At 40.3% G+C, this 27,082-nt stretch overlaps 1 protein-coding gene across 7 annotated transcripts in view; it reads left to right on the forward strand.

Moving 5' to 3' along the window:
* The window catches only part of LOC128362148 (KICSTOR complex protein SZT2-like), a 114,182-nt gene that overhangs the window by 10,158 nt on the left and 76,942 nt on the right, over positions 1-27,082 (forward strand). For 5 of the 7 annotated variants that reach the window (XM_053322825.1, XM_053322820.1, XM_053322824.1 and 2 more), the window contains exons 12-37: positions 304-382; positions 682-770; positions 1,287-1,455; positions 1,548-1,665; positions 5,051-5,164; positions 5,721-5,924; positions 6,062-6,159; positions 6,576-6,714; positions 6,813-7,136; positions 7,814-8,021; positions 11,692-11,819; positions 12,614-12,881; positions 14,532-14,703; positions 14,903-14,995; positions 15,114-15,192; positions 16,280-16,570; positions 16,765-16,900; positions 17,943-18,059; positions 18,167-18,236; positions 18,549-18,734; positions 19,401-19,634; positions 23,147-23,402; positions 24,989-25,063; positions 26,295-26,433; positions 26,652-26,787; positions 26,944-27,064. In XM_053322825.1, the coding sequence (XP_053178800.1) occupies positions 304-382; positions 682-770; positions 1,287-1,455; positions 1,548-1,665; positions 5,051-5,164; positions 5,721-5,924; positions 6,062-6,159; positions 6,576-6,714; positions 6,813-7,136; positions 7,814-8,021; positions 11,692-11,819; positions 12,614-12,881; positions 14,532-14,703; positions 14,903-14,995; positions 15,114-15,192; positions 16,280-16,570; positions 16,765-16,900; positions 17,943-18,059; positions 18,167-18,236; positions 18,549-18,734; positions 19,401-19,634; positions 23,147-23,402; positions 24,989-25,063; positions 26,295-26,433; positions 26,652-26,787; positions 26,944-27,064 (4,043 nt within the window). The remainder of the gene's footprint in view (positions 1-303; positions 383-681; positions 771-1,286; positions 1,456-1,547; positions 1,666-5,050; positions 5,165-5,720; positions 5,925-6,061; positions 6,160-6,575; positions 6,715-6,812; positions 7,137-7,813; positions 8,022-11,691; positions 11,820-12,613; positions 12,882-14,531; positions 14,704-14,902; positions 14,996-15,113; positions 15,193-16,279; positions 16,571-16,764; positions 16,901-17,942; positions 18,060-18,166; positions 18,237-18,548; positions 18,735-19,400; positions 19,635-23,146; positions 23,403-24,988; positions 25,064-26,294; positions 26,434-26,651; positions 26,788-26,943; positions 27,065-27,082) is intronic. The other 2 variants (XM_053322821.1, XM_053322822.1) reach the window with 2 other exon arrangements.

The raw sequence follows: 27,082 nt of genomic DNA on the forward strand, positions 1-27,082 counted from the left end.
AGGAAGGAAGGAGGAAGGAGGGAGGAAAGAAGGAACAGTCAAAACAGACAGGGTCAATTTGACCCAGGAGGACGACACAAAGGTTAACATATCCCATACTATCAGTGATGCAATGCGACATGTTTAAATAACAGTGTAACACTGACAATTCTGAGCAGTAGAAAATAAGATTAGAGAAGAATAACTGTTTTCACTGTCTCAGCTCATAATGCTTTAAGACATAACAGCTGGCTTTATGTGAGATAAGCAGCTTTATGGAATGTTAATTGGTTGCCTGAAAACTGTCTCTCCATGTCTGCGTAGGATCCGCATATCAGAGGGCTTTCACTTTGCCGCTAGTGGAGAGGGCATCGTCAACATGGTGATAGAGCTGCCCATGAAGGTGAACAACAGCTGGGAAATGTATCATGGGAATGTCATTTAACAGGAAATGTACATTTAAATGACTGTTTTATGTTTTCTATATGCAGCCTCTGATGAGTTTTATCATCAGTAATGTCTGTGTGTGTGTGTGTGTGTGTGTCTGTTTATAGTGTGTGTGTGTGTGTGTGTGTCTGCTATAGTGTGTGTGTGTGTGTGTGTGTGTGTGTGTGTGTGTGTGTGTGTGTGTGTGTGTGTGTGTGTGTGTGTGTGTGTGGTATGACTTGTTGTCCTAAATAGTTTCTGCTGAATTGTCTGCAGGGCATCTCGGCCGACACAGACAGAGAGAGTCACTCTTGCATCGTTCAGTACATCCTGTTCCCTCCTCACTCCACCTCCACTAAAGACAGGTGACACTGCATAGAGGAACACCTCACTTTAAAGACATACATTAATACAGTGTGAAAAAAAATCAGCAGCTAAAACATTTCACCTGGCTCATATTTTGCTGCTAGGTGATGTTGACCAATGAAATACATATACAGTATAGAGTGCATATTACAGATGACTTTGTAAGTATTTTTTTTCCAATGTGCATCTTTCCAGAGTTGTAAAATCCCTCCTTATAATATTAGAAAGTTCTGTGTTGTGTTTAGTGTCTGATAAGCCCCAAACTCATGTTCTGTTACTCAAACTGGACTCTGTGGCTTCCATATTTCATTGTCTCAATGGTAACTGAAGCAAAATACTCTGATCCAATATGTCAGCATTGCCTGGAGACAGTCAGTGTGAATAGATATAATTAGTGTGTAAGTCTGCATTGAATGACTCCTAATGAATGACAGGTTTCTACAGGGTATTTAGTGCAGGCTGTAATAGCACACGTGTCATCCTGCTTGTCTTTTTGTCTTTTAATGTTACTCCAGCTTCTCCACCGACGATGACAACGACACAGAGGTGGAGGCTGTGGACATGGACACAGAGCTCAACCTTGTGACGGAGTGCTGGGTGGAACCACAAAGCGGCACGGTGATGAACTGCATGGACCAGCACCGCCACTTCCAGGGCCTCAAGTACCAGGAGATCCCTCAAGCTGTGTGTATTATCCAGTTTTTACGTTAACGGCTACTTCTTGACACATAGTAGCACAGTTTTTATATTTGTCCTTTCCTTCTGTGCTCTTGTAGATCTTCCCCAGAGATTTGACCTGTATGTCCACTATGATGACCTTTGAGTATCTGAGCCAGCTGTGTCAGAATAAGGATCAGGTCTGTGCTCTGCCAGCTGGACTCAAAGATGTCAGAGGTAATAAAACCATTTTATACACCCATAATAAATCATAATAATCATTTACCACACCATACTCACTACCGTGTTGCCCTGAGTTTCTCTTCCTTATTCTCAAACTTCCACTCATTTCCATTTTGTGCTCAACTCAACACTTCCTGCACAGATGTTTCACATTAAGGGTCCTATCTTGTGGTCGGCGCACAGCGGATGGCGTGCGTGGCGCGCGTCGTGCATGTGTCTTTGTCAGTTTCCCCCGGCGCAGTTGTCATTTTTTCTTCCTGCTCCCACATTGCCTAAAAGCAAATTTGCACCAGTTGCACCAGTCTGTGCGCCTATGGGCGTGTTGGTCTCAAAATGAGGTGTGATCATGCGCATTGGTGGCGCGTTGCTATTTTGAGGCAGAGGGAAGCGATTGTGCTACTGACCAAAAAAACAGGTCTAAAGTCACTGGCGCATATGTTACTGTTATTTAAGGGGCGCATTATCAAGAGTCCAATATGCTCCTATATAGGCGGGTATATAGGGGGGTATATAGGTGTGGGTATATAGGGGGTGTATAGGGGCGTATATAGGGGGGTATATAGGAGCAGACACTGTGCTTGTTACCACACAGACGCGCAGCAACACACAAACATGCAAAACATAACAAATAAAAGGACCACAATGTGAATTTGTGTTATGATGTACAGCAACATATTAAAAAATACATGTCATATTAGTTAGTCATAATATTTATCAGATTTAATTAATTGTAAAAAATGGAGAGTGCCGCTGTGGACAGTCCTAACAACCTATGAAAGTCTGCAGCCTCTGAGATGCTGCACAAGATGCTGCACAGAGCACAGTGTCATTACGCACAGCCACTCACTGTTTATTAAATCAGCTGATGACACCAGACTGCTGAACACCTCTACACTCATCACACTGGTTATAACTACACACACCTCTACACTCATCACACTGGTTAGTTATAACTACACACACCTCTACACTCATTACACTGGTTAGTTATAACCACACACACCTCTACACTCATCACACTGGTTAGTTATAACCACACACACCTCTACACTCATCACACTGGTTAGTTATAACCACACACACCTCTACACTCATCACACTGGTTAGTTATAACCACACACACCTCTACACTCATCACACTGGTTATAACCACACACACCTCTACACTCATCACACTGGTTAGTTATAACTACACACACCTCTACACTCATCACACTGGTTGGTTATAACCACACACACCTCTACACTCATCACACTGGTTAGTTATAACCACACACACCTCTACACTCATTACACTGGTTAGTTATAACCACACACACCTCTACACTCATCACACTGGTTAGTTATAACCACACACACCTCTACACTCATCACACTGGTTATAACCACACACACCTCTACACTCATCACACTGGTTAGTTATAACCACACACACCTCTACACTCATCACACTGGTTGGTTATAACCACACACACCTCTACACTCATCACACTGGTTAGTTATAACCACACACACCTCTACACTCATTACACTGGTTAGTTATAACCACACACACCTCTACACTCATCACACTGGTTAGTTATAACTACACACACCTCTACACTCATCACACTGGTTAGTTATAACCACACACACCTCTACACTCATCACACTGGTTATAACCACACACACCTCTACACTCATCACACTGGTTAGTTATAACCACACACACCTCTACACTCATCACACTGGTTATAACCACACACACCTCTACACTCATCACACTGGGTAGTTATAACTACACACACACCTCTACACTCATCACACTGGTTAGTTATAACCACACACACCTCTACACTCATCACACTGGTTAGTTATAAACACACACACCTCTACACTCATCACACTGGTTAGTTATAACTACACACACCTCTACACTCATCACACTGGTTATAACCACACACACCTCTACACTCATCACACTGGTTAGTTATAACTACACACACCTCTACACTCATCACACTGGTTAGTTATAACTACACACACCTCTACACTCATCACACTGGTTGGTTATAACCACACACACCTCTACACTCATCACACTGGTTAGTTATAAACACACACACCTCTACACTCATCACACTGGTTATAAACACACACACCTCTACACTCATCACACTGGTTATAAACACACACACCTCTACACTCATCACACTGGTTAGTTATAACCACACACACCTCTACACTCATCACACTGGTTAGTTATAACTACACACACCTCTACACTCATCACACTGGTTGGTTATGTCTCCATATTCTTCCTTTATATGAATTAAATGTGAGGTTAGCAGCTCATCAGCCAACTTTCCTTTCAGCAAAAGTAACTCATGTTATATTATTGAAACATATTGCTGGATAAATGCGCCGTTATGATATCAATCCGCCAATGTGACAGCGCTCCTTGATATTAAAGGGAAGGGGAGATGACACTCTGATTGTTTTACCGAGTGTTACGCCCAAAACACGCCTATGATTAATGAGGGGACTTAAGTCCATCCCTTTTAGACCATGTGCCTGGCCCAGTGACCTTTTTTCCGCTGTTAAAATAGCAAAAGTGGATTTGGACAAGCCCCAAAGGCACTTGCACCACGCGCTTCACGCCATGCGCTATAGATCGTTAAAATAGGGCCCTATATCTTCTAGTGGCGCAGCTGATAAAGTCACTCTCTTTTCTTGTTGACTTTTAATGTGAAAAATCTTGGGACAATAGTGGGAAATGACTCTTTTGGCTAACTTTGGCACATTTATAGTGATGTTGAATATTAGGCATTAAAAATGTAATAATAACTTTATTTGTACAGTATAGCACCTTTCATACAAGAAATACAGCTCAAAGTGCTTTACAACAAAATAAATTACATACAGTGCTTCATATATAAAGAACATAAAAGGAGCATAAATCAATGTTAAAAATAACCAAAAAGAAATAGATACATTCATATTATATAATATAGATAAATAAAAATGTTCATTAAGTGTCAGGTTTCACTGACAGCAGCCTAACAGTAACAGAAAAAAACTGTAGTGTGGAACCAACTAGAAATAATTAGTGAATGAAAACAGTATTTATGTTAAAGATAGAAACAAAAAGCAGCAGAGTGCTGTATAATTAACTGTATGAGACATTACAGCATTGGCCATTCCACTTTTCTTCAGTGTTTTTTTTCTCTGCCTTCATTTACTCCTGCTGGCTATTATTTGAATACTGACTTTCATTCCTTTTTTATCTTTACCTTTTTTATTTTTTTGTGAATTTAGCAGTAATGGACATTTTAACCTGTTCCTGACTGCTTGTGTGTCTATTGACATTTGATGGATGTGTTTTTGTCTATGGGTTCAGGAGAAGCCTTGTCTTCTGAGGACAGCATTCATATGGTTCCCTTCCAGTTTGATCTCATCCAGCTGCTCCCAAAATGCCAGCAGGTTGAACTCTTCTTCCTCACATTCAATACAGGTACTGTACTCATAATGTCCAGCAGAACACTATACTCTACATCTGTCTTAACCTTTGTGTCGTCCTCCCGGGTCAAATTAACCCTGTATTCTTTTCCTCTGTCCTCCCTTCCTTCCTCCCTCCTTTCCTTCCTTCCTTCTTCCTCCCTCCCTTCCATCCTTCCTTCCTCTCTCCTTTCCTTCCTTCCTTCCTCCATCCTTTCCTTCCTTCTTCCTCCCTTTCTTCCTTCTTCCTCCCTTCCATCCTTCCTTCCTCCTTTCCTTTCCTTCCTCCCTCCTTTCCTCCCTCCTTTCCTTGCTTCTTCCTCCCTTCCATCCTTCCTTCCTTCTCTCCTTCCTTCCTTCCCTCCTTCCTTCCTTCCCTCGTTCCTTCCTCCCTCATTTCCTCCCTCCTTTCCTTCCTTCCTTCCTTCCTTCCTTCCCTCCTTCCTTCCTTCCCTCCTTCCTCCCTCCCTTCCTTCCTTCTTCCTCCCTTTCCTTCTTTGACTCGAGGACAATAGGAGGGTTAAATAAACAGAATTTCTGTTGCAATTTACAATGAAAACCATTTGTTGCAGCGATGGAGAATGAGGAACAGCTCCACAGCTCCCCCTGTCTGCCCAATGAGCTGCTGCTCAGCCTCTTCCACAGCAACCTAGAGCACGAGCTCAATGACAGAGAGATCCCATTGGCTGACAGCGACCACATCGCATTCATGCACCACATCTTACAGCGAGATCGGGAGGGCCACATCGCTCCTTTCTCCTTACCTGTTATTAAAGGTACGTACATGTCTCTGCATGCAACCCTTGTATCCTTAGTTGACTTCCACCTGAACAGACCAACAATTTAGTGAGATGCAGACCCGATCAATGTCTCCTCTAATCCAACATTATCTCTGCTTGTTGTGTTTTGTCAGAGGAGTGTGTGAAGCCTCCAGACAGACAGGACACTATGACATCATTCCACACCACTGGCAGCAGTAAAGAGGTGATGGGATCCACCAGCACTTTACAGGTAATCCCATACACAACACACACTTCAACCCACATTCACCTACAGTGCCATCAACATCTAATTCTTTTGATTAGTATCTATTACAGTATAACTATACCACACAGTGTTCTCATTAATGAAAGTGTGTTGGTGTAATTCAGTGTGAAGCAGTTATTCTTAGCAATTGAATAGTTAACAGCCTTGCAGACTGATGACAAGTTACTGCTGGTATATAAATGATAGTGTCATCTGCATACATGTGAAGCTTTTTGGTAGATCTTATATGAATGTAAGAACAAGGAGGCTCAGAATGGAGCCTTGTTGTACACACATTGTGCAGTTTTTCCCTTCCCTTCCCTTCCCTTCCCTTCCCTTCCCTTCCCTTACCTTACCTTACCTAAGTGTGTTGTAGTAATGAATGTGCATGTCTTTGGCAGAGTTTCAGTAATGCAGACCTTGTGGATGAAGAGCCTTTGCTGGGGGAGAGGAGTTGCTCTTTGCCACAGTGGAGGTGTTATGCCAGATACATCAGTTCCCAGCAGATCCTCCTCACCTTCCTCCCTGCTACCTTTACAGGTACATCTCTTGTACACCCTTTTTTTGGAATGTGGTTCTTGGATTATAAACCACATTTTAAAAGGTTAGCCTAAACTTGAATTGCATTTGTTTTGCAGATGTTATGATGTTGATGGCCTCAGGGTTGGAAGCAGAGCCTCAAAGTAACGTCAGCACACAGGAGGATGATACTCTGACTCCTAGCAACAAGTCACAAGCTGACTCCCTGTCCGGCTCCACCAGCGGACTGGAGAGGTCTGAGTCAGGCCACAGTCTGGCTAATAAGATGCAAAGGAGCTCTAGCAGTGGACACTTCACTGCCAGGTCCCCTTTGCTCTCACCAAGGGCTGAGGGTCAGACTGGGCCTGCTGACTCTCTGACTCCAGACCAGGACAGCTGGGATAGCAGGGTGTCTGAGACAGAAACCGGGACACCAGGCTCAGGTCAGTCCAGGATTGTTTTTAAAACCATACTGGTCCAGTCCAGTCAATACCAAGACCAAGTCAAACATGAATTCATTAATTGGCTAAAGTGGCTCAACACTAATTAATGATTAAAATGACATACTGTATTACTTATTATAGAGATAATAAATGTATACTTAGCATAATTACCACATGTTGGGTCTCTTTAAAATCAAAACCTGAAGAGTTCGGTTTAGAACCTGCTCTGTGTGTAAAGTGCCTTGAGATGACTTTGTTGTGATTTTGCACTATACAAATAAAGATTGATTGATTGATTGATTGATTGAAAGGAATCAGATACAATTATGCAGTTGCTTGTTGTTCATCACATCCCTGGGTTCTTTGAAACTTAACGTTTACATCTGACTTAACGTCTGACTCTGCAACTTTAGCTTGTTTTCTTTATAACAAATGCTGAGCCATATCCAACAATGCAACCAATGGTTTTGTTACCACACACACACACACACACACACACACACACACTGCTCTGCACTGTTGCTGCTAGTATAATAATAAGCCTAAGATAGTGTCATCAGTTAAATTCAAACACAATGAGGACGCTTCCAGTCATCTTGGCAGTAGATATTTACAGTAAGTGCACTTGTTTCAATAAATGGTCTGTCTTTTTCTCTTATGTCGATAACTTTTTCTAGACCTGGGTGAGAAAGAGGGAGTCCAGTTCTCTGAACCACACAAGGCCGATTTCCACCTCAGCTTCAGCAGGCAGGTCTCCCAGCAGAGCACCAGTGACAGCAGCCAGTTTAAGTGTCCAGTCTACGTCTACAACTGCTCCCTGGAGCACCTGAAGGAGCAACTGGTACACCCCAGCTCTAGCCGCCAACCCAGGGACGTCTTCTTCAGGTACTGACACACCTATATGAAGGACAGAGGCCACAGAAATATAACTGGGTACCCATGAAGGATAATCAGGATGATGAGACTGTAGATTTGGATCACTGAGGTTTTTCCACAAGTAGAGCATAGCCCTACTCTATGACCTAAAGCGGTTTAGATCAGCTGATTGTCTCTTACCCTGTTAGATTTATTGTAGCAATGCTGAATGGAAATTACTAATAGTACAATACAAAGATTTTACCATTTTGAATAAACCTAAATTTTCCTTCCAGCATCATTTCCACACTACTGTATGACGTGACTGACCCTTGAATTTGATCAGCAGTAAGTTGCAGTGCAGTTGTTAACATCTGTGTGTCTCTGGTTGTCTTCACGGTTGAGAATAGACCTCAAGATGCTGAATCCTGGGAGATGTATCAGCAGATGAAGTTCAGGTAGCACTGCTTGATTCTGTCTCTGCTCTCCTAATCCCACCCCCACCCAACCCCGCCCCCCTCTCTGCGGAGGCGCTGCTCAGCTTTTTATCGGACGCCTCTGAGAACTTAAGATGTGCTTTGTCTTCCGTAGAATGGGAAAGTGTCGCTTTTTTTTCTAATACTTGTAGGCTCCACAAAGCCATCTTTTCCCTTCCTCCTCAGGCTTGTGTCGCTTCATACACACAGCAGGTGCAGTGCTGCCACACACACTGAACATAAAACACACAGGTCCCTCTTCACACCTTTTTTTTATTTTTTATTATGGAGAGCCTTATTAGCAGCATTATTACTAAAAATAACCCATTTGGAGTGCCTTGCTGCTCGCTCACCTTGTGCAGTGTGTATGGAATGCTAGCTTTTAGCACTGGTCAAAAGCATCACTTATCTGACAATGTCACACATTTTTGCAGAGTTCTTGCTGATGGCAGGAAGAGGGTTTCTATCCTGGAATCTCACACTAGACAGCAGAACATACCATTTTTAAAGTGTGTGCATTTATTTTGTCTTGAGGTAAAGCACAGATTACCTTCAATGTTTAATGCTAGTTAAAGCTGCTCTAACTGATATATTTTTTAAATATTAACAATAGATCAAAAGTGTGACTGATGTGAAAGTAGTCATTCATAGTGATTAAACCCACAGAGAATTATTACTATTATTACTACTTACGTTTAAGCCTTTTATTTTGAAAGTACTAAGCAGTACATAGAGAGAGATCTGGTAACACTCTAATAAAATATCAGTGTCCAGACAGATGTACCAGGTGGACTGTGTGTTAAAGGGTTAATATGATATATTTTTTAAACTATGGGGCAGATTATTGTTTCAGCGTCATATCACAATGTGATCTGTTGTTGATACTCTTATTACACCTGCAGCAGTGTCACATTTTCTCTTGAAACATCAGCACAGGGGGGAACCTTTCTTCTCCGCACATATTTTTTAACATTATGCTTTCTTGCAGATCCGTCTTTTGTCATTTCATGGCCGATACAGACGTGGCCGAAATTATTGGTAGCCTTGTGTTTAATTAAAGTAATGCACCATTCGCCCTAAACACAGTGTTGAAATGAAAATAACTGAACTCATGCTTCTTCTACAAAGACATCATAAAAATAGCCTGGACAAATTTATTGGTATTTTTTAGAAGCTGTGAGGAATAATTGATTTGTAGTGATACTTTAAGCATACTTTAATCACAGGTGTTTTCAATCTGATTCACTCATGCAGCCAGTTTAAAAGGAGAACACTGTGTTCCATTGGACATGGAAAACAGAAAGAAAACTAGAGAGTGGTCTGAGGCTAAGCATGGTCAGCATAATGGTTACAAGAGCATCTCCAGAGAGCTTGATGTTCCTGTGTCCACTGCTGCCAATTTATTAAGAAGTTTAAGGGTGGTGGAAGTGTACCCAACATGTCTGGATGTGGTCACAAGAGTAAAATTGGCCGGATGAATGGTGTGAGAAAGAACCAAGAAAAGCTTCATTACAGATCCATTCTGATCTTCAAGTTAAAGGTAGGCTACTATAGTTTCAAGTTGCTCCATCCATTACTGTCTGAATGAACATGGGCTCCATGGTAGAAGACCCAGGACGACCCACTTCTAAGAGGAAGACACAGAAAAGCCAGATTGGACTTTGCCAAAATGCATGTTGACAAGCCACAGTCCTTCTGGGAGGATGCGCTTTGGACAGATGAAACACAATTAGAGCTTTTTGGTTAATCCTTGATTTTGGTTAAAGCCTTGAATCTGTTCAGGGCATAATGAAATCAAGACTGCCGAGGCATTTTGGAGTGAAACCTACAGGCCAGTGTCAGAAAGCTGTGTCCTAGTTGCAGGTCATGAGTCTTCCAGTAGGACAATGACCCCAAACATACATCAAAAAGCAGTCAAGAGTGGATGAGAAGAAAACATTGGACCATGCTGACGTGACCTGCTATGAGCAACAAATGTGGAAAGAGCTGACATTTGCAGTTGGTAGATGGCAGCCATCAAACCTGAGAGAACTGGAGCAGTTTGTTCAAGAAGAGTGGACCAAACTACCCATGGAGTCATGTAGAAACAGTTACAGGAAGAGATTGACTGCAGTTTTTGCCTCCAAAGGCGGTGCTATAAAATATTAAGTTGAGGGTACCAATATTTTTGGTCATGCTATTTTCATCTGTTTTATTGTATTAAATAATATCTTGAGTTGTAAATCATGAGAAAAGTTTTGGTTATATTCAACATGAAGACAACATATATGTATGTCAGTTTCAACTTAATCCAGAAAAATTATATTTTTTTTAAGAAAAAGATGGAGAGGTACCAATATTCTCGGCCACATTTGTAGTTCATTGACACTTGATGATGGTAGCTGATATGTACAGAGCTTGGAGTTTGCCACCAGAAACATTAAAGTTTGAAATGACAAATAATGAATAATCTATTATTCTAAAGTGATTTGTATGCAGTCAAGTAATGCAAATTCAATTCAAAGTTCTTCAATGTTTTAATTACAATGAACTGATAAATGTAACATTTAAACACTAAAGCAATACATTTGTCAGCGGCACACTCCAGACTCCATGTGTCTGTACACGTTCCAGTGGTTGTTAAAGAGGTCCAAAAGTATAAAATGTGTGTTCGGTGGTGTAGTGTAGTAGCATTTAGACCAGACCAGCACTGCTGCTGCTGTTTATTATCCTACACTCGGTAGAACTGCGCTTGCTGCAGCTTGCCAGGTGATTGTGTATGCTGCAGCAGTTTGTCTTGAGTAAACTCTTGACACTTTACAGTAAAACATGGACAAAATCCACTTTGCTAGAAAAGCACATCCTGTCAGTGATCACAATCTTTTTCACCTGATTCATGTCTCCGCCTTGCCTTCGTCCTGACAAATCAATGATTATTGAATCTCACTCTTCAAACGCATGATGTTGATATTCAGCTGTCCCTCACAGGCTTGTTGGCTTCTTTGACTATGCTTACTATAGAGGAGATCTGGGCTAAAGCTGTCTAAGTGCTTATGCAAAATTACATTGATTGGAATTGTCTGCATTTTTAACTGGCATTGTAGGAGTTTGTGTATGAACATGTCTAATCAAAAAACATGAAATGAACTTCTGTGGGGGTCCTGCAGGTCCTTCATTAGGCTTGGAAACAAGAGTGTTTGTTGTTTCTATCTCTGTGTGTTAGCTGTGTGGTTGTCCTCTACCAGGTCACTTTCTCAGGAGCGCAGCAGTCCCTCCCCTTGGACCGACCTGCTGGCTCAGCCTCACAAACACAAGGATCTGGCTAACTACTGCAGCCTGCTGCAGGAGCATTACCACCAGAGCTATGTCAAAGGTGACCTCCCTCCTCACTTCCCTCCACAAACATGCACTCAGAAGATGTTAGACTTACTCAGGAATTGTGCAGCAAATTTCAAAAGAAAAAGTCCAAACTGTATTTGTCTCTATTATTTTGTACTGGCACAGTCCAATATATACTCTAGTACCTTACTAAACCATATGAATAGGTTCCTGAAGAGATGATGCTTAAACTCTCTGAGGATATGCTGTTTGTACAGTTGTGTCTAGCAAAACATTGAAAGCAAATTGCAAGTAGACTGAGAGGGATATTCACGAATGTCAACTTTTTTATTTCCAAATAGAGCTCTCTTCCTATGATGGCACATTTTAAAATTGTGCACCCGCTACAACGTTAGCTTTACTTCGGACATAATGCTTGCATGGCTACATTTGTCTTGTGGTCAACAAATCCCTTGAAAGAACCAACACTGATAATATATTAGTTCTTTCTCAATTCTTGAGGCTTCCCTACTCTGTCTGTAGCTCTCTACTCCAAGTCTGTTGGTTCCTACTGGAGAAGTAAATATTTGAAAATGCATTACATGTGTTAATGTCACCCAGTATGGGTCACTATGGCCAACCTTGGAGGGTTAGGGTTAGGGTTAGGGTAAGGCTCAATGGCTCTGAAGAATAAGGTATATGTGTAATCTATTTGGAGGGGTAAACATTTCTTGTGAGGTACCCCAAGGTTCCATCCTGGGCCCCATCCTTTTCTGTCTGCACATGCTTCCATTAGACTTATCATCCATTTGTAAGCTGTGTCATTGATATTGTCCTGGTGGTCCTCAGGTGTGTACCGGAGCCTGCAGCAGTCCTACAACATCAGCTCCCAAGATGTCCTGATGGCCATGGACTACTGTGAAGAATCCCTGCAGGAGATCGACATCACCTCCTTCCTGCAGACCCTCTGCGGACACATCAGGGTTTTCAGAGAGCATGGTGAGCCTCAAGGATGGGGAGGCAATCCAAAAACTTCAAGGAGCCTTGCCACCTTCATCATCGGAGAGGCTGAGGAAGACCAACCTGATGACAGGCCTGCCATGGCCTCCTCGTCCAGGTAGGTCCAACTAGTCATTATGATCAGATTAAAGAGAATGGAAGAGTATAGTGTGTGACAGAGTGTGAGTATGCTCTGCCAATGACAGCATATTAGCAGAATAACAGTAGAGAAAATATTATACATTATGTACATTATAACTTATGTACATGTTTATGTGCATCTTAGCACATGCTAATCAATTGACTGGGGATGTACACACTTAAAGACTGTATAAAGTGAATTCAGACATTTTCTTCTAAACACATTAAATAGGTCATAAATGTATTTCTAAAAAAGGTGTAAAAAGCATTTCAACCATTTAGATTTGAATTGTGGAGCTAGGCTTCACAAACTGTGTTTCAAGATTTCTGTGTTCAGGATTTAGTGGGCGGGTCTGAATCACCACTGCGTTACGTAACGTGGTGGTGATTAGCATAAACCTGCCCCTGCTGCTGTAGAGGTATAAATACATTCAGCGCACACTACTACTACTACAGTCTACAGTTAGCTGAGTTAGCCGCAGAGCTAGCCACCGAGTTAGCCGCCGAGCTAGCAACTGAGTTAGCAGCAGAAAGCTCTCAAACGTAGCGTCCATGTTTCTGGTAGAGGTGGTGACTTTGATTGACAGGTGACACTAGGTAGGAGGCGGGATTTCAGCGGACTCGGCAGGCACTCCGACAGTGTTTGGGAGCATAGACAGTGGCTGCTTTTTACACAACTTTGAAGCCTAATCTCATATATTTGGCGATTTTTTTTTAATCATTCAAATTTGGCAGGGTGGTTAACAACACACTTTTCTGTGGTATGTCAAACTCAGAACACATATTCTTTCTTACTTTACACAGACTTTAACGGATTTATCTTCATTCATAGTCATGTCAATCAGAGCACAGGAAATGTAATGATATAAACTGAAACCAATAATTTGGCCGTTATTTGTTTCTTAGAATAAGAGATTGTGGAACTCTTAAAAAAGTGCATTCCTGCAACATAAAAATTCACCAGATCATATTAAATATTTCCTGTTTAATATTTACTTATATTAACAACTTTCCCAACGACGATGTGAAATGTGTTGCTCATAGTGACACACTCAGATAATTATCACTAACTGAAAACTTGACTGTTTGGGTTCACTTCTACTGAAGCAGGCAGCTATTTTCAGTGAAAAACCCCTGTGCAGCACCAAAGTGACAAAGACATAATGGAGAATTGAGCAGCTAAAGAACCAGTTATTTTTCTCAGGAGTGGTAGACACCAAAGCAGTTAACAGGAGAAAACATATTTGGACTAACATTCATCAGGTAAACACAAGCAAGACTCCAAATTAATTATAACGTTGCTCTGTTTCTGCTGGATGTATAAATAGGCAACTGCTTGCTAACATGTCAGCTGTATCCATTTAGAGTTGATTGTAATTATATGATTATAATATGTTAATATGTCAGTCTTTGGGTTTACAGCTTGTTCTACTGCCCCATGTGGCCAAAAAACCTCTTAATGCTACTTTAAAAGGGAGAAACTTCATGACTGTATCTGATGTGTGATTTCTTTTCATACAGTAATATAATCACATTGAATGAGTTTTACAGGCAGCAGTCATTTATACATTTCAGCCACTTTCCTCTCATGTTCATTTGCTGTATGTTGTGACATATCTGACAACAGTATTGATATGGAAGATACGAGTGAAGCCGAATCTAGAGGGAAGTCCTCTGCTCCTACATCCCCACTGGTCCTGGATGAGTGCAAGACTGCTAAGATCCCAGAATTCCCTCTGACTCTACTCAGAACTGAGCCCAAGTGTGAAGTATATCCTGACGTGCACAAAATAATCCAGGTATAGTATCTGAGTCTCACAGTAAAAATGGTTGTGTTGTGTTATGTAACTTTGCTCTTCATCTCATTTCTTTGAAGTAGAACTTGTTATTCCCTTTAATTATATCCTATTATTACTCTTGTAATTAGTAAGTACATGAGCCAATATTTACCAGGTGAAGCTGATCATGAAATTTTGAATGTACTCGACCATTCAACAGGATAAATTCATGGAGATTGTGTCTCAGTATTTCAAAACTGTGCCCTCCAATCCACATTACTTCTTCTACTGCCCACCGTCATCCAAGAGAGAAGTGAGTTGACAAAGTCGTTTTCATTTGACACTTTCAAATTTCACACTTGTAATAGCACCTGAAGAGAAACCATGCTCATGTGTTCATTAGATATTTGTCCTGTGATTTGTCTCTGAAGGAGGACTCAGAGGATGGTGAGATGGAGAGGAGACAAAGTGAGGAGCTGGTGTCAGAAGCTGAACCAGCTACTGAAGACGGTGACTTTAATTTTATATATATATATATATATATATAATGACAAAATTGTGCATCCACATTGTATATATTACCATGCATTTCAGTTGGTTGACATGCTGATGCAAAGTCAGAATTATTCAGCAAATTGGTTGATGGAGCAGCAACAAACTTAACTAAGTATACAGTCTTATATCAGTGATTTTATTAATTACATCGACCATTGCAGAAAGAGAAGTGTGGAGCAGATTTCAGATAATTCAGTTAAGTTATGTTAACAGTTCAAATAAAGCCAGTTTAGGTAATAGGTTTGGTCAAGTCAAGTTCATTTAAATTGAACTAGTTTGGATTAAAAGGTTCATTTATGCCAGATTAGGTTTGGTCATGTTAAGTTTATGTAGTTTAGAAACACAGTTCAAATGCCAGGTATAGTCATGGTAAATTAGATTTAGTTAGGTTAACAGGTTAAGTTTATTCAAATTAGGTTAGTTAAAGTCAACTTAAGTTACAAGTTAAGTTAAATTAGTTTAGCTTTATTCAGGTTAAATAGCTGGTTAAGTTAAATTGAGTCAGAGTAATATAAATTTAAATGTTTTGATAGTTCATCTACAGGTAATATTAAGTAAGGTTAGGTTCAATTAAGTCAGGTTAAGTTTAGTCAAGCTAAGAACTAAGATTTAAACTAAGAAAGGTTAATTAAATTCAGGTTAGGTTATGTTAAAAAGTTAAGGTGAGTCAGGTTAGGTTTGTTCAGGTTAAGTTAAGTTAGGTTAGGTTAGTAAATCAGGTTAAATCTGCTATAATCAATATGTTTCAATTTTAAATCCATCATTATACACATGACACATGGACACAAACTCACCTCCAGATACATTCTAATGTTGCTCCATGTATGCTGGATGTTTAAAGAGGCAGCTGTTGCCTGATATATTCACTATATAAACTTTATAAGGTAATAACATGTGTTTACAGCTTGTTAAGCTTGTACCATGAGTGGACAAGTCAGGCTAGATTATTTTAAAGTTAGCTGGCCCCAGATGACCCATAGTTGAGAGACACTGCCACTCATTTGGTAATATGATGAGGAGCAATTGATTTCTTTATGTGTAGAACATGTGTCAGGGTGCTGCATCATGACGGAGAGCGACACTGATTTGGTGGTGGAGTATGAGGAACATCCAGGCACCAGGTCTCAGGGGGAAGGGGAAGACCAGTCCCTGTCAGACTCCAACACTGTCAACCAGGACCAGGACTCTTTCAGCATCCTGGACGGAGACTCCCTGCTGGAGCAGGAGGGTCCACAGCTGGACATGCCACCCCTCTTTGTTCATGTCACTTGTTCTGTCAATATGAAAAGCTGCCACGGCTCCATGCCCATACAAACACTGCCTACCTGCCTTGGTGAGTTAAGAACCTAAATATTACAAGTGAAGAACTTTTAATATCACTGTGCACAATTTGACAAATGAAACTGCTAAATATAATAAAACATAGCTGTTTTCCCAACTATTCAGTTCCCATCTTATCTCTATGGAAATTAGTATTCCTTTGACACTTTTTCCTGTGACATTCTAATTTTAATATTTAAATTTCAGGTGAGATTATTTCCTGCCTGGAGAACGCTGAGACCTTACAGGCTGTGGATCTGAATGAGCTCTCAGTTACATTAGATATTTTTGTCCTGACATTACCTCTGGAGATTGAAGTCATGGCTGATTTCCATCACAACAGGTGAGTAGAAGTGAGCAGAGAGACACAGCCTAGCTGATGTTCATGTAAAGAGGACTTGTTAGACATCACACCTTTGTCCATCTTGTAAAAAATCGCATCATTAATTTACATTTACTTTCTTAAAGGGGACATTTTTGTAGCCAGTAATGTAATGATAACTGATAACGTAATAACGGCTGATAAGGTAATAATTTTGCAAGTTTTTTAATGTAATAAAGCCGATAACTTGCCAATAACAAAATAACATTTCTGAACCAATAACCAATTATTATGTTTTGGTGATTACGTCATCAGCTGCAGTTATTACAGGATTTTTTAAATCTAGCCAATAACTCAGTAACCAGCCATTAACGGAATAACTTATTATGCTAATGGGCAAAATGTATTACCTTATTAGTTCAGAAATGTTCTTACGTCATTGGCAAGTTATTACTTTATCGACTTTATTACATTATAAAACAGGCAAATTATAAAGTTATTAGCCATTAGCACATCAGTGGCTGCTACAGAGATATTCTGCACATTTCCTGGTATGTATATTTTGGGCTCTACTGGAATATCTTTAAAATAAAAAGAGTTAAAAACACATTTTTCATATGCAGCCCCCCAGTTTAGCCTCTGTCTGAAACAGGCCTTTTTAGTTCCTGTCTCTTTAAGGCCCCCTTCCAAATGTGCCCATTCTGTTCTGATTGGTTAGCTGGAAATTGTATGCACATCACCTAGTTGGCTATATATAAAAAAACATAAAAAACAAAGCATTTAGAGCAGATTAAAGCCCTGAATTACAACCTGCAGGTAGCAGTTTTACAAGTATTTTATGAAGGTATCCAACATCATAATAATTTAAATAACAAAAAAACACACAAAGCATGATATGTCTCTTTTATTGATCTGCAGTCTTCTGTTTGTAATGAAAATCATGCAAAATGATGTGAATATATATATATATAATATGTACTGTGTTGATACTGTATGTGGCTCTTTATAATGAGTCTAAATAAAGAAATGACAGTATGACATCACTTGTCCTCTCTGTGTACAGGTACACATCAGAGAGCAGTGTGTCTCTGAATCGTTCACCAGGACAGCCCTCCTCTTACAGGTCTGATGAGGAGATGATGGCAGTGTTGGACAGTTTGAGGGGAGGTGATGTTGACGGGTGAGTTTATTTGTTCTACAGGACAATATGAAGTTGAACATTTATCTGATTTTCTCAAGTTCTGTTGGTTAACATATTAAGTTCTGGTACTTGATATCTTCCATCAGGGTTTCTGGTGAACCCTTGTCCAAACTACCAATTCCTCACAAGTTAGCAATTCTGGCCACAATGGACGAGGTGAGTTAATGTATATGTGCAATGAAACACTGCAGCCTCTAGAGGGTGCTAGCGAGCTTTATACATTTAGTCTGCGAAACTGACTCACGTCTTCTGACAGCTGCTGGGTACACACAACAGATGATGAGCTTTTCTTGGTTTTGTTCTCTTTCTCTCTCTCTCTCTCTCTGTGTGTGTGTGTGTGTGTGTGTGTGTGTGTGTGTGTGTGTGTGTGTGTGTGTGTGTGTGTGTGTGTGTGTGTGTGTGTGTGTGTGTGTGTGTGTGTGTGTGTGTGTGTGTGTGTGTGTGTGTGTGTGTGTGTGTGTGTGTTAGATCCGCTGGCTGCTGGAGGATGAGATTGTTTCTGCCCTGCGCCACTCTCGGGTCATCAGCTCGGCCACACTGCTCAAAGTAGCAGAGCATGTTTTGCGCTCCAGTGGTCGACCGCACTGTCACTGTGAAGATGTCCCACTGCAGTTTGTCTTCGGGCCCGAGCAGTCTCTGGAAAAATTCAAAGAGGCGAGGACACACACACACACACACACACACACACACACACACACACACACACACACACACACACACACACACACACACACACACATTACTCCAGGAATGTTCTCATTAAAACTGGGAATGAAGCAAAGATGTTTTTTGTTCAGTGATCATTCTACGTTTCTTTTGATGATCTTTTAATGAGTACATCAAAACTACTATTTCACTGTCAATACTTATTCACTCTTTCATACACTTTTTATTGCCTAGTGTAAAATCTCACATAGTAATTACTTGCCTCAAATACAGAGAACTTTTAGAACATTACCATCATATCCATCATATACTCAGAAGTTACTAAATACAATATTTCATCTTAATCTTCCTGTCGTCAAATTAACCTTGTCTGTTTTTACTGTTCCTTCTTTCCTCCCTTCCTTCCTTCCATCTGTCCGTCCTTCCTCCCTCCCTCCTTCTCTCTTTCCTCCCTTCCTTCTTTCCTTCCTCCACCCCCCTTTCTTCCTTCCTTCCTCCCTCCCTCCTTCTCTCTTTCTTTCCTCTCCCTACCTTCCTATATGTATTTTCATATAACCTTTGCTACTTATCTCTACGTTTCTCTCTAGTTCTTGTCCGTATTAAAGCAAACATAGTCGTATTAATAGTTTTTGGGGATACTGTCTGATCCTCCAGGAGTTCCGCAGGATGGCGTTCTCAGGCTACGTGCTGAACGGAGAACAGGACGGTTTCTACTACATGTCTTTGAGCAGACTGCACCCTCAGAGGATCCACGCTACGGAGAGGCTGTCAGAGAGCACCGCCGCACACCCCCAACCACACATCAACCCTTGCAGCGATGGAGTGCAGGTGGAGGAAGCTGTGCTGGAGAGTGAAGCAGAGACTCAGCCCACAAAGGCAGAGGGAGAGGTTAGACATTTAATATTACAATGATGTGCAGAATCATACTTCATGTTCACTTTCTATCATGATTCCCTGTTTTCAGCTTTACTTCCATTGTGGTTAGACTAGGCTTCACAAACTGTGTTTCAAGATTTCTGTGTTCAGGATTTAGTCGGCAGGTCTGAAAATCACCGCCGCGTTAGCATAAACCTGCCCCTGCTGCTGTAGAGGTATAAATACATTCAGCGCACACTACTACTACTACAGTCTACTGTTAGCCAGTTAGCCGCCGAGTTAGCAGCCAAGCTAATCCAAGTAAAGGATGACACATGTTGCCTCATTATCAGTTAGATGATGGTCTAAACCAGGGGTCAGCAATATGTTATGTTTGTTTTGTCTTTTAATTCCATTCAAGAATAAATTTTATTTATAAAAGAGTATTAGGGTTGTACTTAAAGATGAACATACATGAGAGTAGAGCTGATATCCACACACAGACAATGATCTGAGAAGTCAAGTTGTGTTACTTACACAAATCTGTTCCATTCAGAAAGGCCACATTATGGTGTATACATGTGTTATACCGTTTCTAACATGTTCATATTATTGGGATTTACATCAGCCAGGTAAAAGATTAGATGAAATCACTTTATTATTTTTTTATTGGAGGGCCACAATTTGCCTTACACTGGTCTAAACAGTAACCTCACTCTTTAAAGATGTTGCTATCTTTTCCCCTGAAGGTTTCTGCAGGTCTTTATGAATAATACATAGGATTTAGTTTTAGCTTTAGAAGGCATTAACATGCATCAGTGTCATTCACAGTGCTCTTGAATATCTCCTCTTGCCTGCTGTAGACAGTAATGTTAGTTCTAACTCTGTTGTATATGTGGTTGTGGGTTTTAAATCTATGAACTCTTTAAACAGACCTGTAGCACTGTCACTACTGCTAAATACAGCAGCTTGAAATCTCATCCATTTCTAATGGACCTTTTTGATTTGAGCAAAAACTAATATGAACTTTCTTGGTTAATCCATCCATTTTCTGAACTGAAAGAAATGTGATACCTAAATAACTGTAGGCTATTTCATCCCTGCTGCTTTTCCATCATACTTGTGACAGTGTGATGCGGAAACAGGTATTAACTTGCTCTCCATGTGGTATTAAAAAGTCCTAAATTGAACTTGGTGAACACTGTGATTGGTTATAACAAAACAAAATCATCAACTTTCCCAACAGGAAATGTGCTCACATAGACACAATGACACATTCAATGAATGAAGTATGTTTTTGCATAGTTTTTTTTGTCTTTATAACCAGAATCTAATGATAATCTCTACACTTTATATTCATAATCTGCATCATATATCATTAGTGTGTCCAGTCTAGGGATTTTGTTTATTTAACCTCTTAACGCACGCTGTTCCGTCTACAGGGCGGGACTGATGTTAGGAGGTAGCCACACGTTCTTTTTAATGTTTTAAACAACAACCCTTAAACATATATATTCATGCATTCATACATTCCGTACATTGTTGGAAAGCTTAGATTCTCCTGATTCATTCAAGACCACTCACGACTTATATGGTTGCTCACAGCCGTAATAGTATTAGCGATTAGCTCGGCTATCCACTCAGCTAAGTGAGAAAAGCTATAATGCTACATACCTTCAAAGTCTTCCCTTTATCCACAACGATCATCTTATGACTCAGGACTTTCTGTACAGCTCGCCAAATATCCATTCTTGTGAAATATGAAATCTGTTTCCATAAAACCGAAATATTTTCCTCAGTATGTCAACATGTATTTAGTCCAACACGTAACGTAATAACACAAATAACAAGCCATATACGGTCCGTTTGCGTCATTTCCTGACCTGCACGTCCATCTCAGAGTACACGTGACTAGATGTTTACGACCGTGAGCCTCTTCTGCTTCTGACGACACCACACACAAGCCAATCGGTGTTTAGGATTAGGCAGTACATGTCTCCAAAGCCAATGAGGACATGTGACCGACGACAATGACGACATGGCTTTGATTGACAGCTGTTCCAGCCTATGGAAATATTCGGTGAAATGAAGTTGATAACCTTTTAGCCAATAGTCTGAGGTTTCCAAAGGTGTATGACACTAAGCTATCAAGTTTGGCTGTCCATAAACAAACTCCAAGCGTGACCGGCGTGCGCCCTGTGCGTAAAAGAGTTGAACCATATATCATTACGCACTCGGCATTTTGGTACACGGTTGGTTCTTCTTCGACTTAACATATGACTTATAGCAAAATAAACAGATAGATAGATAGATAGATAGATAGATAGATAATAGATAGATAGATAGATAGATACGGCCAAACAATAAAAAATATGGTTATATATATAATAATATAATATATAATAATAATATGGTGTCAGCTTTCATTAAAGACCAAGATTTTGATTGTAGGCAAAGGGGATGTAAAGTTATAGGTGTTTGATTGTGGTTATACAGCTTTGGTAACCAAGTGTCCATTTGGAGTCTCTAAAAAGGACCTGAGGAAAACGCATGGACATACCTGTTGAAAAATAACTCTGAAAAATTCATCTTTTGCTCTTTTGACTCCAAATTTGGACTGCATGAAGCCAAGACCTGTGGCTGTGGCCTCATTGTGTCTATATCCTGCTGAGAGGTCCCTGAATGTCTGTACACATGTCATTGTAAAGGCAAACCTATGGGCGAGTAAACAACCCCATCATTGTAACCTCTGCCACTCTTTGTCAGTAAGTCACAGAATCACACAGACACTTTTACAAGAATCCTGAGAGTGTTTCCTTTCCAATGATACCAGACACATCTCTGAGTCTCACACTATGTGGGATCTGTGCTGCTCACAACTTGGGCATGTCGTTTAGGCTAACAACATAGAAAATAGGGGCGTGTATTAAGAGGTCAAAGCCTGTGTAAAGTGAATTCAGACATTTTCTTCTAAACACATTAAATAGGTCATAAATGTATTTCTAAAAAAGGTGTAAAAAGCATTTCAACCATTTAGATTTGAATTGTGGAGCTAGGCTTCACAAACTGTGTTTCAAGATTTCTGTGTTCAGGATTTAGTGGGAGGGTCTGAAAATCACTATTATAGTCTACAGTTAGCCGAGTTAGCCGCCGAGCTAGCAGCTGAGTTAGCAGCAGAAAGCTCTCAGACGTAGTGTCCATGTTTCTGGTAGAGGTGGTGACTTTGATTGACAGGTGACACTTGGTAGGGGGCGGAGTTTTAGTGAACTCGGTGGGCACTCCCACAGCAACAGTTTGGTAGCAGAGAAAGAGGCAGATTTTTACACAACTTTGAAGCCTAATTTGGCCTATTTGGTGATTTTTTTTTAATCATTCAAATTTGGCAGGGTGGTTAACAACACACTTTTCTGTGGTATGTCAAACTCAGAACACATATTTATTCTTACTTTACACAGACTTTAGTAGTTTGTTGATGAAATTTCTAACTGAAACCTGTTCCTGTGTAAAAAACAAAAACAAACCTATTTCATTTGAACTGTGTCTAGCTGCAGGCTGAGGAGATGTCCATCAGTGTTGTCGCTGACACCCCCACTGATGCGCCCGCAGAGCTCAGCGAGCCAATCAGAGCCATGAAGCCTGAGGCAGAAGACAGCGGCTCCCAGAGCTCAGTCAGCATGGTGGGAGTAACAACACAACCCAGTACTCCTCAGCTCCACACAGAGCGCAGCACAGAACCTAGTTCACCCCCCAAAACCCCGTCCAGCGTCAGCCTGGCTGAGTCCATGCAGTCAGCCAGTCACAGTGAGTCTGCCACACACACACACACACACACACACACACACACACACACTACACACAAAGAGTTTGAAAGGCTTGCTGTAATGTGGCTGCTTCTCTTAGAACATGTTAAAGCCTGGCAGTAGCATTCTGTATTAGTTGCAGTCTTTGGACATTTCGCCTGCTTAGACTCAAAATAAATTTAGTTTCAGTATTCAAAATGTCAAAGCTCTCTGGGAGCAGCTGCTCAATTGTGAGGATTTGCTGCTTTTCTGCCTATATGTTACTGCTGATTGAATATTTATAGGGTTTGGACTGTCGGCTGGACAAACCAAACTATTTAAAGATGTCATTTTGGCCTCTGACAAACTGAAATGATCATTAGTTGAAGGCCTATATTCATTGTAATTCATATGCATTCATTTGTCTTATAATAAATTATAAAGGCATTTATAAATCAAAACTGAGATAAATGCAATATTATTGTGTTTGAAACTTCCTGTTCAGTCTACAGTGTTGCTTCCTTCCTTTCAGCTAATGTCCATCTCTTCCACTTTTTCTCCATTTGGATTCCTTGCAGTCTCACAGCATGTCACTTTGTCTCTTTGATATTTTCTTATGTCTTGTCATCATCCCACACTCTCTGTCTGGGAAAGGTCATTTTAAATTTAAAAAAAAAAAAAAAAAATCTCCCCAGGCGTCATAGCACGTTTAAGCAGAAAGTCCAGAGAAAGAGGAAAAGTACTGAAGTTGTCATAGTCAAAGTAGAGGAGGTGAGTGTTTGGCTGCCAGCTTATATCAGAGAAGTACATTGACTCCTGGCTTTTTATGGAGAGCTTAATGTCACTTTACTTTTAGTGATGTTCCCACCTCCACCACAACAAAACCATACAGGAAAGCACTTTTTACTTCTTTAAAAGACCCCACACTTCCTATTTATTATAACAGTATTTATTAATATTAATATTAATTTCATATAATAAGAATAAATCCAGCAGTAAAAATATCTTTAATAGTAATTATTAATGTGACTTACTGCACAATTAATTAGATGTAGCTTGTTTGTATGTTGGGACCGTACACAAGAAGAAGGTTCTATGTTTTGTTTTTAAATATACATCATTTTTTCTCATAAACCTATAAAAATGTGTCTTTAGAAGTAAAAAAAAATAAAAAATCCAGGATCTCTTCAGGCAAGTGGTTCCTTGTTACGTTGCCTGTAGTAAGCACTATATTCTGTATCATTCCTATTCATATTGTTAATTAGCATTATGCATCTCTAATGTGACAAGTGGCACTTTTTCCAGAGATTTCCACCTCCTGCCTTCTCCTCTCTCCTCAGCCCATGTTTAACTCTGATGTGTAGCTTTCTCAGGACAGGCAAGAAGAAAGTGTGTGTGTGTGTGTGTGTGTGTGTGTGTGTGTGTGTGTGTGTGTGTGTGTGTGTGTGTGTGTGTGTGTGTGTGTGTGTGTGTGTGTGTGTGTGTGTGTGTGTGTGTGTGTGTGTGTGTGATCCTGCAGAGCTTTACAATCTTTCAGGCTTTGATTTGTGACAGTGATCATGCTGAGACTGGAACTTCTGACAGAAATGTCAATTTGTCTTTCTTCAGGCTGTAGCAAGCTCAGGCCCAGTCGAGTACAGAGTGTCGTCTCTAGCCAAGGCAGCCTGGACTCAGACATGCAGGGTAAGTGCTGCACTAAAGTAAACAGTTTATTCCTTTTTATTTAAAACATAATACAGACTTACACTATGAAAGCTACCGAAACAATGCAAGTTTACTTTACCATTGACAGAAATTCTGCTCTGAAGTGTGAAGTTTTCACAGTTGAACAGCTTGATCCAACTGGACACACTGCAACGCATTTCTGAAGTGTCTCAGAAGAGGCTCTCTGCTACACTCCGCTATGCTAAATATACACCCCTGCTTCCAATGCAGTCAATCTCACCAGGATAAACAGCTCCATCTTGTAGGCCAAATTTAAAAGCACTCTCCCCAACATTTTTTAATGTAACAAGTGTAGTTGTTGTCAACTTGATAACGTGAGTACTTCATCTGGTTCCAACTCCAACTTCACCAACTTCCACCTTGGAGGGATAGAGAGGCAGAAGGGGCAAAATGAGACTGAAAACATTGTGACAGTATAGCAAGTTGCAGGATTGTATGACCCTTATCTGCTTGTTAGATAATAATAATAATACTGATAAAAATAATTAAAGCTGCAAGCAGTGGTGAACGGGCCCTCGCCCCCCACGCACCACCCCAAAACAGTGAAATGTGCCGTACGTGCATGCCAGTGCTTCACATAAAAGGAACATAAAGCAATGTTAAAAAAAAGAAAGAGGAAACAAAATAAAAACATGAATGTAATATAAGATGGAATATATGAATAAAACTTGTATATAGTAATGGTAGTTCAAAATATAATAAAACAATATAGAAAATCAAGTAAAAATACAACTATTAAAAGAAGTGAAGTAGTGATGGATAGGGAAGCTAGTTAAAAGCTGAAGTGAAGAGATATATTTTTAGCTTTCTCTTAAATATATTTAGTGAACTGGTATCTAGATGATTCATTACATCTAATGATTTCAACATACATGTTGTAAATGGTATTAGTCCAATCCAAATCTGACATGAATATAGATGGGGCAATTTGCAGTTAATCCGTCATATATATTAATTCACTCTACTTTACAGCTGGTTGATGATTATTACATCGTTCACACAAGACACCACTAATCGTATTGATTGATACTCTAATAATCACAAGCTTTACTAACATCAACACATCTGGCCACAGATGAGAAACTGCAGTTCTTTAAGGTCTATTACCGAGGTCACAATGATAATCAGCATGGTTCTATTGATGTTATGACACTGTTTTTTGTTATTCTTCCCTCTGTGTGTTTTAAAGGTTATGATGGTGGCAGCAGTGACTCTGAGTGTGAAAGCCCCACCATGGATGAGCAGGAGTGTCAGTCCCCACTGATGCCAGACTTCTGGTTGATTATTAAGATCCACCAGGACAGAGTGAAGGTCTACTCCCATTCTAGGTCAGACAAGCTCCAGGAATGATTTCCAGTTTTCTAGTCATAACAAATTACCAGTCATTATTAATTAAAGTTGTGATAGACATCTTTTCCTTGCTGAGTGTGTGCAGGAAGCTTCATTTATAATTCCACCATTTGTCCTCAGATGCTTGATGTTTAAATGTACAAATTGGATTTTGTTCATTTAAGATTTGCACTTTTTTTTTTTTTTTTTTTTGCAGGAGTTTCACAGAAGGAAAAGAGGTGAGTGCTGAGGAGTTGGAAAAGAAGGAAGAAGAGCAAGAGCTGCCTGAATACATACAACTACATCAGATGGTTGTCAGGAAGATCGGGGAAATCTGCAGAATTGTCAATCAGGTAAATTCTGCAGCACTCAACAAACCAAAAAACATTTTATTACCAATAAGTTAGAACATTGTATAAAGGAAGAGATGTACATGAGGAAATAATGGGAAAAGCGTATACTCATTGTGTGTGTGTGTGTGTGTGTGTGTGTGTGTGTGTACTGTTTAGCGTATGCTGCTGCAGGACCTGCATGACAGCCATGTGTGTAACTCTCTGCTGGTGGCTGAGAGCGAGGAAGACATCTGGAAGAACGAGTCTCTGTACAGGCAGAAGCTCAATACCTCCGATGGTAAATCTCCAAAAACAC

The sequence above is a fragment of the Scomber japonicus genome, chromosome 7 (assembly GCF_027409825.1).
Source record: "Scomber japonicus isolate fScoJap1 chromosome 7, fScoJap1.pri, whole genome shotgun sequence".
NCBI classification, from domain to species: domain Eukaryota; kingdom Metazoa; phylum Chordata; class Actinopteri; order Scombriformes; family Scombridae; genus Scomber; species Scomber japonicus.